Raw genomic sequence first — 13,933 nt, 5'->3', positions numbered from 1 at the left:
TCTATCTCTATTTCTGTCTCTATTTCTATCTCTATTTATATTTATATTTCTATTTTTATCTCCATTTCTATCTCTATTTCTGTCTCTATTTCTATCTCTATTTCTATCTCTATTTCTATCTCTATTTCTATCTCTATTTCTATCTCCATTTCTATCTCTATTTCTATCTCTATCTCCATCTCTATTTCTATCTCTATCTCTATCTCTAGCTCTATCTCTATCTCTAGCTCTATTTCTATCTCTATTTATATCTCTATCTCTAGCTCTATTTCTATCTCTATTTATATCTCTATTTATATCTCTATTTCTATCTCCATCTCTATTTCTATCTCTATTTATATCTCTATTTCTATCTCCATCTCTATTTCTATCTCTATTTCTATCTCTATTTCTATCTCTATTTCTGTCTCTATTTCTATCTCTATTTCTATCTCGATTTCCATCTCTATTTCTCTCTCTATTTCTATCTCTATTTCTTTCTCTATTTCTATCTCTATTTCTATCTCTATTTCTATCTCTGTTTATGTCTCTATTTCTATCTCTATTTCCATCTCTATTTCTCTCTCTATTTCTCTCTCTATTTCTATCTCTATTTCTATCTCTATTTCTATCTCTATTTCTATCTCTATTTCTATCTCTATTTCTGTCTCTATTTCTATCTCTATTTCTATCTCTATTTCCATCTCTATTTCTCTCTCTATTTCTGTCTCTATTTCTATCTCTATTTCTATCTCTGTTTATGTCTCTATTTCTATCTCTATTTCCATCTCTATTTCTATCTCTATCTCTATCTCTATCTCTATTTATATCTCTATTTCTATCTCTATTTCTGTCTCTATTTCTATCTCTATTTATATTTATATTTCTATCTCTATTTTTATCTCCATTTCTATCTCTATTTCTGTCTCTATTTCTATCTCTATTTCTATCTCTATTTCTATCTCTATTTCTATCTCCATTTCTATCTCTATTTCTATCTCTATCTCCATCTCTATCTCCATCTCTATTTCTATCTCTATCTCTATCTCTAGCTCTATCTCTATCTCTAGCTCTATTTCTATCTCTATTTATATCTCTATCTCTAGCTCTATTTCTATCTCTATTTATATCTCTATTTATATCTCTATTTCTATCTCCATCTCTATTTCTATCTCTATTTATATCTCTATTTCTATCTCCATCTCTATTTCTATCTCTATTTCTATCTCTATTTCTATCTCTATTTCTATCTCTATTTCTGTCTCTATTTCTATCTCTATTTCTATCTCGATTTCCATCTCTATTTCTCTCTCTATTTCTATCTCTATTTCTTTCTCTATTTCTATCTCTATTTCTATCTCTGTTTATGTCTCTATTTCTATCTCTATTTCCATCTCTATTTCTATCTCTATTTATATTTATATTTCTGTCTCTATTTCTATCTCTATTTTTATCTCCATTTCTATCTCTATTTCTATCTCTATTTATATCTCTATTTATATCTCTATTTCTATCTCCATCTCTATTTCTATCTCTATTTATATCTCTATTTCTATCTCCATCTCTATTTCTATCTCTATTTCTGTCTCTATTTCTATCTCTATTTCTATCTCTATTTCCATCTCTATTTCTATCTCTATTTCTATCTCTATTTCTATCTCTATTTCTATCTCTATTTCTATCTCTGTTTATGTCTCTATTTCTATCTCTATTTATATTTGTATTTCTGTCTCTATTTCTATCTCTATTTTTATCTCCATTTCTATCTCTATTTCTGTCTCTATTTCAATCTCGATTTATATCTCCATTTCTATCTCTATTTCTATTTATATCTCTATTTCTATCTCTATCTATCTCTATCTTTATCTCTATCTCTATCTCTATTTCTATCTCTATTTCTATCTCTATATTTTGCTCTATTTCTATCTTTATTTATATCTCATCTCTATTTCTATCTCATCTCTATTTCTATCTCTATTTCTATCTCATCTGTATTTATATCTCTATTTATATCTCTATCTCTATCTATCTCTATCTTTATCTCTATTTCTATCTCTATTTCTATCTCTATTTCTATCTCTATATTTTACTCTATTTCTATTTCTATTTCTATCTCTATTTCTATTTCTATCTCTATTTCTATCTCTATTTCTATTTCTATCTCTATTTCTATCTCATCTCTATTTCTATCTCATCTCTAATTCTATCTCTATTTCTATCTCTATTTCTATCTCTATTTCTATCTCTATTTCTATCTCTATTTCTATCTCTCTCTGTCTCTTTCTATCTCTTTCTATCTCTTACTATCTCTCACTTTATCTCAGTCTTTCTCTATCTCTGTCTCTCTGTCTCTCCGTCTCTGTCTCTCCATCTCTGTCTCTCTGGCTCTGTCTCTCCGGCTCTGTCTCTCCGGCTCTGTCTCCGACTTCTCTTTTCCTATTCCTTTAGTCCCTTGTATTTTGTATTCAGCTGTTTTCCCACGGTCCCATTCTTAGTTTGTTGTCTTTTTACGCAGCCACTTTACTCTTCCATGAGCCTCAATCTTGTATGAAAAATCTACCTGATGCCAGCATGAATTTTGGGGAGAAGACAGAAAAAATTACCAGATCATGGGCATTCACATATTTTGTACTCAAAAATTGTGAAATCTCCACTCCCCGGGACTTTTCAGATGGGCCCTTACGTATGAATGTGTAATTACAGTGCTTTGACAAGATACAATTTCTTTACCACCTCTTTCGTTCAGTGAAGTGAGCCTCCGACTTTGGATCTCAGTCCAAAATTCAGTACAGTAACATCACTGCAAATCTTGGTCCATGCCTACTAGACATAACCTGAAGCACCAAGATGATTTGTTAAATGCAAACAGTTTGTGTGTTAAGAGCAATGTCTTCTTCTATACGCCACCCATTGTGAGTTCCCATTGCCTTACATTCTCTTCCACATCATCACTGCAAAATCGGTGAATATGATTGCCGAAGAACAGCACTCTCCATTGTGCATGCTGATAGTTATTATATACTACACACACAAAACAGTCATTGACGGTATAGTTACCAAGGAGAGGAAAATCAGATCGTTTCAATCTATGTTCTAAATGATCTAAATCTAAATGATCGAATTTAACCAATCTATGGTTAAAAAGAAAAAGAAAAAGAGTATCGCACATGGAAGTAGATGACTCTCACTCCTATTTCCTGAGTAATGCATACTGTTTTACATAAAAGGCCGTACAAACGGTTGGATTAATGTTGGTTGCGCATTGTGCTTGTGGACTCATCCTTGAAATTATGGGTAATGTGCCCCATATTGAGCTGGACTTCAGACTCAAAGCTCTTGCGCATCATTTTCATTCAAATAGAACCCACATTTTTTTTACAGTGAATGATTTTATTGAAGGATTTTGAAGCCAATAAACTCTTTCAACCAAAGCCTCAAACACATATCCCTCATCATGATCATAAAATAAAGAAAAAAAATAAATAACGCTCGTTTGTTTGCGTGTGGTGCAGTGGGAGATGTGATTGCCATTGCACTCAGGGGGTCCTTTTGGGTTTCTATTTCAAAGGCTTTATGTTTACCTGTTTCACAAATTCTCCTCTCACATGAGCTTTGATACCTGTACAAAATAAAACAATTAATTTGGGAGCTGTTTTATTCAGGTTGTGATTGTTACTTGCTTTGAAACGAGAAACATGTTTTGTGAGTGCATCTGTATATGTACTTGTTCCAGGTGTTTACAAAATCGACAGGAAATATATATTAATTGATAATGCTATAAGTTGCCAATCTTAGACAGAATAGCCAATTGATCGCATAATAACATATTCTTTGGAAGAGCATGCCACTGCAATCTGTAATCTTCCTGGCTTAATTAGAAACCTTCTTTATGAGATGGATTTACGTTTGACCACTTTGTCTCATATGAATTTAACCTTAAGGTGAAAACACAAACACTTAGTCTTCTGCGTTATGTTTTTCCGAGGAGGAATCTCTCAACTTTTCTTTCATCAAAATGATACCATCTCTATTAATAACCATATTTTTGCCTTCTATCGTTGCTTAGGAAAATGTGGAGTTGGGAGAGATAATGTTCTCTTTGTGCTACCTGCCCACTGCTGGACGGCTAACCATCACCATTATAAAGGGACAAAATCTCAAGGCCATGGATATCACAGGGGCATCTGGTGAGAGGCACTTGCAATTGATACTGATGCACATTACTCATACGATTGCAGACATAAATACGGGTGGACTCTAAATGTCATATGCATCCCTTATATTGAGAAACATTTGATAGCCGAGGTCAGCCACGTATCATAAACAGTATGTTCAGATGTGTACAGTATGTACTGTATGAGTTGAAATCACACTTAAACATAGCTCATATAAAGTATAAATGTATATCAGTATAAATTACACAGCTTTACATGTTTACTTTCAAGTGCTGCATGTTAATTGTCTTCCTTTGAGTATGTGACTTTGCTTTTCTTCAAAGGTCTGATGACTGTTGGACAGGATGGTGAGGAGGTAGCACACTTGCTTTTGAGCTTCTCAGCCTGACTATAAACTGTCTAATTATTGCTTTGCAGGAAGGGTCTTGCACCACAAGATGTGCTATCCCTTGGGAAGACGTTAAGCCAGGAACTCCTCTGCTATCATTAGCTGAGGGATATCAAAAAATCTCACAGCATCAATGGCAAAAAGAAAGAGAGTTGTCATTGGCAACCTCAGCAAATTTCAAATTCCTAACCGAACCAGTTCCAGTTGAACGCAGGCCTGGTCAGCTGGTTCCTCAAATAATTGGGTCAAGTATTCATGCTCTATGAGCCACCGATCCCAACTTAGCAGGATATGCCATAAGGAGGACAAACACGTGCGCGTTTCTGGCTCCATTGTTGCTGATGACTCACCAACAAGTGATGAACAAGTGATGATTTTCTGTCCCATGTTGTGATACCTTTTTATGTCCCTTCTTACATTATTTTCTTATTGCGTTCAACTCCCCCTTGTTTTCCCTATGGGTGTCCTCAGCTCTTTCATTGTGTCCATGTTTTTCACAATTTTGATTTTTAATTGTCCCTACCCTATGGTTAGTGCTTTTACTCTCTGCTTAAGTTCTTCTACTTCTTTATTTACATTCCCCATCTCTCCTGTCAGTCTGACCTCGCTCTCCCTCATCTCTTTCCAGACACTACTCATGCACCCCTCACCTCTTCCCATACTGCCTCCATTTCAATGCCCATCACCTCCAACCTTGTGCCTATATCACACCTTATTTCCTCGCTCATCACTTTCATATCACGCTTTATTTCACCACTTATTTTATCCATTCTGTTGCCCATCACTTCTACATTAGTGTTTATCGCCCCCATGTTTTCATTCATCATCCTCATTTGTGCTTTGAACTGGACCATAAGGAGCCCATATCATATATGGTGCTGGCCCGCTGCCTTGTGGTGTTAGTTCAATGGATGCTGCATTTTACAGCGGCTGAGGTTGGGGGTCATGTTGGGGGTTGTCCTCTACCTCTATAAGTGCTTCCTCTGTGCCCCCTACTGGTTTTCCCTCCTCTATATTACCTTCCTGGATCATGGGCTCCTCTACCTCGTTCAAACCCATCTGGCCCTATGCGGCTTGAACAACCAAAAAGCTGCTCAACCAAAATTAGATATCATCTAAAATTTCTTCCCAACCATGTTCCTTTTCAATTTCAGGGTGCGTTACAACCGCACCCCATGTCCAAATCTCGCTCCTGACACCAAATTGTTATGGTGTCTACATGCGTGGATGTGCGTACTCCTGGGGGAGAAGTGGGGTTGGGTGGGGAAGGGGAGGGGAGTGGAGCGGGGAGGGAGAGTTCCCAAAACGTAGCAATATGTATGTATATATCCTTAAGGTCAGCCTCTTTCACCTGAAAAACATCACCCGTCTCCGTCCATCCCTCTCCTCCGTGGCTGCAGAAACCCTCATCCACGCTTTCATCACTTCCCGTCTGGACTACTGCAATAGCCTCCTTTATGGTTCACCCTCAACAATCACCAATAAACTCCAATACATTCAGAACTCCGCTGCCCGTCTACTCACCCATTCCCGGACCCGTGACCACATCACCCCCGTCCTTTACAAGCTTCACTGGCTCCCCATCTCCCAGAGAATCCAGTACAAAATCCTCCTCTTGACCTACAAAGCCCTCCATAACCTGGCCCCATCCTACCTGGCTGACCTCCTCTCCAGACACACTCCCACCGCAACCTCCGCTCTGCTGGTACCAACCTCCTGACCCCCCCCCCCCCCCATCCGGACCAAATTTAGATCCTGGGGGGACAGGGCCTTCTCCATCGCTGCTCCCACCCTCTGGAACTCGCTACCTCACACCATCAGAGACTCCTCCTCACTCACCACATTCAAAACATCACTCAAGACCCACCTGTTCAACACTGCATTCAACATTTAACCCACAGCATCTAACCCCTGACTATCTCCTCTCCTTCTCCCTCCTTTGTGCTTTGAATATTTCCCTATTGATTCTTCTTTTTTTGCAATTGTTTTTATGTTTTGCTATGCATTATGTTTTGCACTCTGTCAAAGCGTCTTTGGGCTTCCTGAAAAGCGCTATATAAAATAAATGCATTATTATTATTATTATTATATAAAAACGAGGGCCAGTCAATAAGTAACCTTAAAATGGCGATATAAATTCGAGAATGTAATGTGTGTAGTTGTAGACGACATATGTTATATATCTGGGTAAGAGTCGAGTTTTGCCTCTTTTAGATCTGGTAACATTGAGCGTATGATGTCAGTAAAGCAATTCCAATATGGTGGCTCCCTTCGAAGCATGCACCAGGGAGGAACAATGTTCTGTCATCCATTTCTTGGGAAGTGAGGGTGTGAATCACAGTGAAATCCATCGCAGAATGAAGATGCATTATGGTGATGCATGTTTATCGCTGCAGCAGGTGTACGACTGGGACAGGAAGTTTAAAAGTGGAGTGTCCAGTGTGGCAGACGCTGCTTGCTCGGGCGGCCTCAAACAGCCGACACACCAGAAATGCTTGCAGGAGTTGAGCGTGTGCTAAGGGAAGCCGTCGTATTACGCTGGATGAAGTTGTTTCCAAATTGAACATTAGCCATGGTTCAGCACACCATATCATTCACAATGTGCTGGGGTTCTGTAAAGTGTCTGCAAGGTGGGTGCCTAGACAACTTGCACCCGAACTGAAAGAACGGCGCGTGGACGCATGTGAAGAACTTATGTGACGTTATGAAACAGAAGGTGATGCTTTCTTACAGAGAATAGTGACTGAGGATGAAAGCTGGGTCCACTACTTTCAGCCAGAAACGAAGAGGGCAAGCAAAGAGTGGTGCCATTCAACATCACCGATGCCCAAAAAATTCCGCACACTCCACTGGAAAAGTGATGCTGACGCTCTTCTGGGATAGCCGAGGCCCACTTGCAGATCATTACATGCCCAGAGGGACCACAGTCAACAGTGCCTCATACTGCGACCTCCTTAAAAATCATCTGAAACCAGAAATCAGATCAAAACGTCATGGACTACTCACTACCGGTGTTTTGCTGCAGCATGACAATGCTCGCCCCCATACTACCCGCGCTACAGCTGCAACAATCGAGGACCTGCATTTTGAGTGTCTTCCTCATCCACCCTACTCGCCAGACCTCGCCCCTTCGGATTACCACATCTTTAGGCCACTTAAAGAGGCGCTTGGTGGAACCACTTTCTGATCCAACGAAGAGGTCAAAGAGGCAGTGCACGAATGGCTACACCAGCAGCCAAAATATTGTTTTTCTCGAGGAATCCAGGCCTCAGGAAAGCGTTGGAAAATGGCATTGAACGCAACGGAGATTATGTTGAAAAATAACACAGTTGTTACACAGGTACATGCAATATACAAGTCATGAAACATATTTAAGGTTACTTCTTGACTGCCCCTCGTATATATATATATTTTCACTCACCCGATGTCTAAACTTCCTATCTCGTATCAAATCTCTGTGTTCTGCCATTTCACTACACATAGCGAAGTGAGTAGTGCTTTACCTGTCACCTTCATGAACATGTAAAATCACAGATAACTCATAGGACTCCAGCAGGCATGGCTGACTTCCAAGACCATTCGCAACACAAAAATTTAGTCGCAAATATTAGCCCAGCAACAAACTAGATAGCCTTGCAGATAGTTTGGTGCCCTGTCTCCAATGGTCTGCATGAACACCATTTCAGTGCTGCCAAAGAACTCTCATGGCAATGGATTACACTGTACGCTTCGTCTATGTCTTCCTAAAGTATTTAGGGCATGAATTTTTAAATTTGCCCAGGAAGCCCAAAATAACTTGCTGACTCTTCGTAAAATAAACTATGGGATCTTTAATGTCCACCAATTATTCTGCTAGCAGATGGATCTCTAACTTCATATCCATCTGAGGTATACATTTTGTGGTTGGAAATCAATGCCAGACCTGGCAGCTTAAATGTGAATGTTCTACCCTGGCACCATCTTGCTGGACAAGTCAGAATATCATAAGTTTAATCCTTGAAAATATCTTTCAGTTGCAGCAGTTGTGGATGTAAAATTACAATGTTCTGTCTTTGGTGCTATCTCACCTTGGGAAACCTTCCCCTTTGTATTGACACAATGAGGGTAGAAAGAGATAAAATAACCACTTTGGGCCAGATTTCACCTTGGCTGAGTTGATGAGATTTAAACTGTTGATGAGATTTTTGGCCTTTGTGAGGAAGTATTGAATAAATTCCTTTCTAATAGTGCTGTGGGTGCATTGCTTTGAGTTAGTGTTCAATTTTTCAAAAAAAATTCTTTTTGCAGCTGATAGTTGCATGGATTGTAGCAATTTTTTAAATCTTGCTCTTGTATATTAGAAAAAAAGATTTTCCACTTCCTATGGCATTTATTGTAATTAGACTCATGCCAATCTGATTATAACAGTAATGAAATAAAACTCTGCACAGCACTGAAAATTAAATCAGTCTGCTTTTTGTTTTGGTCTGAGTGCTTATCTCATGACGCTTCATTTCAGGTCCAAATTCAATGTATTCTTTTTTGTTCTTTCATTTCCTAATTTCCTGTTATTTGTTTAACGAAAAGAGACAAAAAGAAAAGGCAATGGTCAGACACAAATCTAATTTTTCAACACGATATTGGTCATGTTAAAATGATTAAATGGAACTGGACTAGATAATAGCAGAAACAGGCAACCGGTGAACAACAAGAATTACAAACTGTCAACCGAGACAATGACCTGGAGGAAACAAAGGGAGACCAAAAATAAGATTCAGATATGGAATTGAAAAATTCACTGGAGTACAATGGCATTATATTGTAGAGAATATAAAAATAAGGGAGCATGGTGAGCCTGGTCTTTGTCTTCTAGTATACTAAGTCCCATGTGGTTGTTGTCTTCACCTTCCAATTCCATAGCTCCATAGATACTATAACTGCATTGGTTAAACTGCTTGCTTGGTCCACTTTTGGGTGCACTATTCACTCCATGAACACATTATGCACTACAAAAATCCACTCCGCTGCTCCAACAACGTTTCCCAAACACGTCACCATATCTGCCGACAACAAAAACCAGCAAACCATCTTACCTGCCTCCAACAAAAACCACCAAACCATCTTTATACCTGCATGCAACAAAAACCACCAAACCATCTTACCTGCCTCCAACAAAAACCACCAAACCATCTTTATACCTGCATGCAACAAAAAACACCAAACCATCTTAACACCTGCATGCAACAAAAACCACCAAAACATCTTTATACCTGCATGCAACAAAAACCACCAAACCATCTTTATACCTGCATGCAACAAAAAACACAAAACCATCTTTATACCTGCATGCAACAAAAAACACCAAAACATCTTTATACCTGCATACAACAAAAAACACCAAACCATATTTATACCTGTATGCAATAAAAAACACCAAACCATCTTTATACCTGCATGCAACAAAAAACACCAAACCATCTTTATACCTGCATACAACAAAAACACCAAATCATCTTTATATCTGCATGCAACAAAAAACACCAAACCATCTTTATACCTGCATGCAACAAAAAACACCAAACCATCTTTATAACTGCATGCAACAAAAAACACCAAACCATCTTTATACCTGCACACAACAAAAAACACCAAATCATCTTTATATCTGCATGCAACAAAAAACACCAAACCATCTTTATACCTGCACGCAACAAAAAACACCAAACCATCTTTATAACTGCATGCAACAAAAAACACCAAACCATCTTTATACCTGCACGCAACAAAAAACACCAAACCATCTTTATACCTGCACGCAACAAAAAACACCAAACCATCTTTATAACTGCATGCAACAAAAAACACCAAACCATCTTTATACCTGCATGCAATAAAAAACACCAAACCATCTTTATACCTGCATGCAACAAAAAACACCAAACCATCTTTATACCTGCATACAACAAAAAACACCAAATCATCTTTATATCTGCATGCAACAAAAAACACCAAACCATCTTTATACCTGCACGCAACAAAAAACACCAAACCATCTTTATAACTGCATGCAACAAAAAACACCAAACCATATTTATACCTGCACGCAACAAAAAACACCAAATCATCTTTATATCTGCATGCAACAAAAAACACCAAACCATCTTTATACCTGCATGCAACAAAAAACACCAAATCATCTTTATACCTGCATGCAACAAAAAACACCAACGCATCTTTATACCTGCATGCAACAAAAAACACCAAATCATCTTTATACCTGCATGCAACAAAAAACACAAAATCATCTTTATAACTGCATGCAACAAAAAACACCAAACCATCTTTATACCTGCATACAATAAAAAACACCAAACCGTCGTTATAACTGCATACAACAAAAAACACCAAACCATCTTTATAACTGCATGCAGCAAAAAACACCAAATCATCTTTATAACTCCATGGAACAAAAAACACCAAATCATCTTTATAACTGCATGCAACAAAAAACACCAAACCATCATTATACCTGCATGCAACAATAAACACCAAATCATCTTTATACCTACACACAATAAAAAACACCAAATCATCTTTATACCTGCATGCAACAAAAAACACCAAATCATCTTTATAACTGCACACAATAAAAAACACCAAACCATCTTTATAACTGCATGCAACAAAACCCACCAAACCATCTTTATACCTACACACAATAAAAAACACCAAATCATCTTTATACCTGCATGCAACAAAAAACACCAAATCATCTTTATACCTGCATGCAACAAAAAACAGCGAATCATCTTTATACCTGCATGCAACAAAAAACACCAAACCATCTTTATACCTGCATACAACAAAAAACACCAAATCATCTTTATACCTGCATGCAACAAAACACCAAACCATCTTTATACCTGCATGCAACAAAAAACACCAAACCATCTTTATACCTGCATGCAAAAAAAAACACCAAACCATCTTTATAACTGCATACAACAAAAAATACCAAACCATCATTATACCTGCATGCAACAAAAACAGCAAACCTTCTCACCTGACTCCAACAAAAACAGCAAACCATCTCACCTGACTCCAACAAAAACAGCAAACCATCTTACCTGACTCCAATGAAAACAGCATACCATTTCACCTGACTCCAACAAAAACAGCAAACCATCTTACCTGATACCAAACAAAAAAACAGCAAAACCATCTTACCTGATTCCAACAAAAACAGCAAACCATCTTACCTGATTCCAGCAAAAACAGCAAACCAGCTTACCTGATTCCAACAAAAACAGCAAACCATCTTACCTGATTCCAACAAAAACACCAAACCATCATTATAACTGCATGCAACAAAAAACACCAAACCATCATTATACCTGCATACAATAAAAAACACCAAACCATCTTTATAACTGCATGCAACAAAAAACACCAAATCATCTTTATACCTGCATGCAACAAAAAACACCAAATCATCTTTATCCCTGCATGCAACAAAAAACACCAAATCATCTTTATACCTGCATGCAACAAAAAACACCAAATCATCTTTATACCTGCATGCAACAAAAAACACCAAATCATCTTTATACCTGCATGCAACAAAAAACACCAAATCATCTTTATACCTGCATGCAACAAAAAACACCAAACCATCATTATACCTGCATACAATAAAAACACAAAACCATCTTTATAACTGCATGCAACAAAAAACACCAAATCATCTTTATACCTGCATGCAACAAAAAAGACCAAATCATCTTTATAACTGCATGCAACAAAAAACACCAAACCATCTTTATAACTGCACACAATAAAGAACACCAAACCATCTTTAGAACTGCACACAATAAAAAACACCAAACCATCTTTATAGCTACACACAATAAAAAACACCAAACCATCTTTATACCTGCACACAATAAAAAACACCAAACCATATTTATAGCTACACACAATAAAAAACACCAAACCATCTTTATAACTGCACACAATAAAAAACATCAAACCATCTTTATAACTGCACACAATAAAAACCACCAAACCATCTTTATAACTGCATGCAACAAAAACCACCAAACCATCTTTATACCTACACACAATAAAAAACACCAAATAATCTTTATAACTGCATGCAACAAAAAACACCAAACCATCTTTATACCTGCATACAATAAAAAACACCAAACCATCTTTATAACTGCATACAACAAAAAACACCAAACCATCTTTATAACTGCATGCAGCAAAAAACACCAAATCATCTTTATAACTCCATGCAACAAAAAACACCAAATCATCTTTATAACTGCATGCAACAAAAAACACCAAACCATCATTATACCTGCATGCAACAATAAACACCAAATCATCTTTATAACTGCATACAACAAAAAACACCAAACCATCTTTATACCTGCATGCAACAATAAACACCAAATCATCTTTATAACTGCATACAACAAAAAACACCAAACCATCTTTAGACCTGCAGGCAACAAAAAACACCAAATCATCTTTATACCTGCATGCAACAAAAAACACCAAATCATCTTTATACCTGCATGCAACAAAGAACACCAAATCATCTTTATAACTGCATACAACAAAAAACACCAAACCATCTTTATACCTGTTAAGCCTGGTGTTGGCTTAGTGGTTGGGGTGCCGGCTTGGGATCCTAGGATCCTGGCTTCAGAATCCCGATCGATCGCTGAATGAACGAGAGGGGGTTGACTCAGCCTGTCATTCCTTCCGAGGTCGGCAAATTGAGTACCAGCTGGCTGGGATGAATGATCCTGGTGTGTACCCCGGTTTAGAATAGGTACACCATATCCGTGTGCATCGTAAGAGCGTGACCAAGGGTTGGCGTCAGGAAGGGCATCCGGCCATAAAAACATTGCCTCAAACAGGGAACCATGAGCTCATGGGGCCCGCACGGCTAACCCCTGCTTTAGCGGGGGAAATTGTCTTAAAACGATCATTCATTCATTCATTCATCTTTATACCTGCATGCAACAAAAAACAACAAACCATCATTATACCTGCATGCAACAAAAAACACCAAACCATATTTATAACTGCACACAACAAAAAACACCAAACCATCTTTATACCTGCATGCAACAAAAAACACCAAACCATCATTATACCTGCATGCAACAACAAACACCAAATCATCTTTATACCTGCATGAAACAAAAAACACCAAACCACCATTATACCTGCATGCAACAAAAAACACCAAATCATCTTTATACCAGCATGCAACAAAAAACACCAAATCATCTTTATTCCTGCATGCAACAAAAAACACCAAACCATCATTATACCTGCATGCAACAAAAAAAACCAAACCATCTTTATACCTGCATGCAACAAAAAACACCAA

The 13,933-nt window shown here is 37.6% G+C and overlaps 1 protein-coding gene across 2 annotated transcripts in view; it reads left to right on the top strand.

The window, feature by feature from the left end:
• The window catches only part of LOC137427978 (synaptotagmin-9-like), a 218,062-nt gene that overhangs the window by 139,135 nt on the left and 64,994 nt on the right, over positions 1-13,933 (top strand). For both annotated transcript variants that reach the window (XM_068117857.2, XM_078776706.1), the window contains exon 4: positions 4,046-4,166. In XM_068117857.2, coding sequence (XP_067973958.2) covers positions 4,046-4,166 — 121 coding nt within the window. The remainder of the gene's footprint in view (positions 1-4,045; positions 4,167-13,933) is intronic.

The sequence above is a fragment of the Myxine glutinosa genome, chromosome 1, assembly GCF_964187855.1.
Source record: "Myxine glutinosa chromosome 1, kmMyxGlut1.1, whole genome shotgun sequence".
NCBI lineage: Eukaryota > Metazoa > Chordata > Myxini > Myxiniformes > Myxinidae > Myxine > Myxine glutinosa.
Note: the sequence above shows the minus strand (reverse complement) of the source record. Positions and strands in the feature narration are given on the sequence as shown.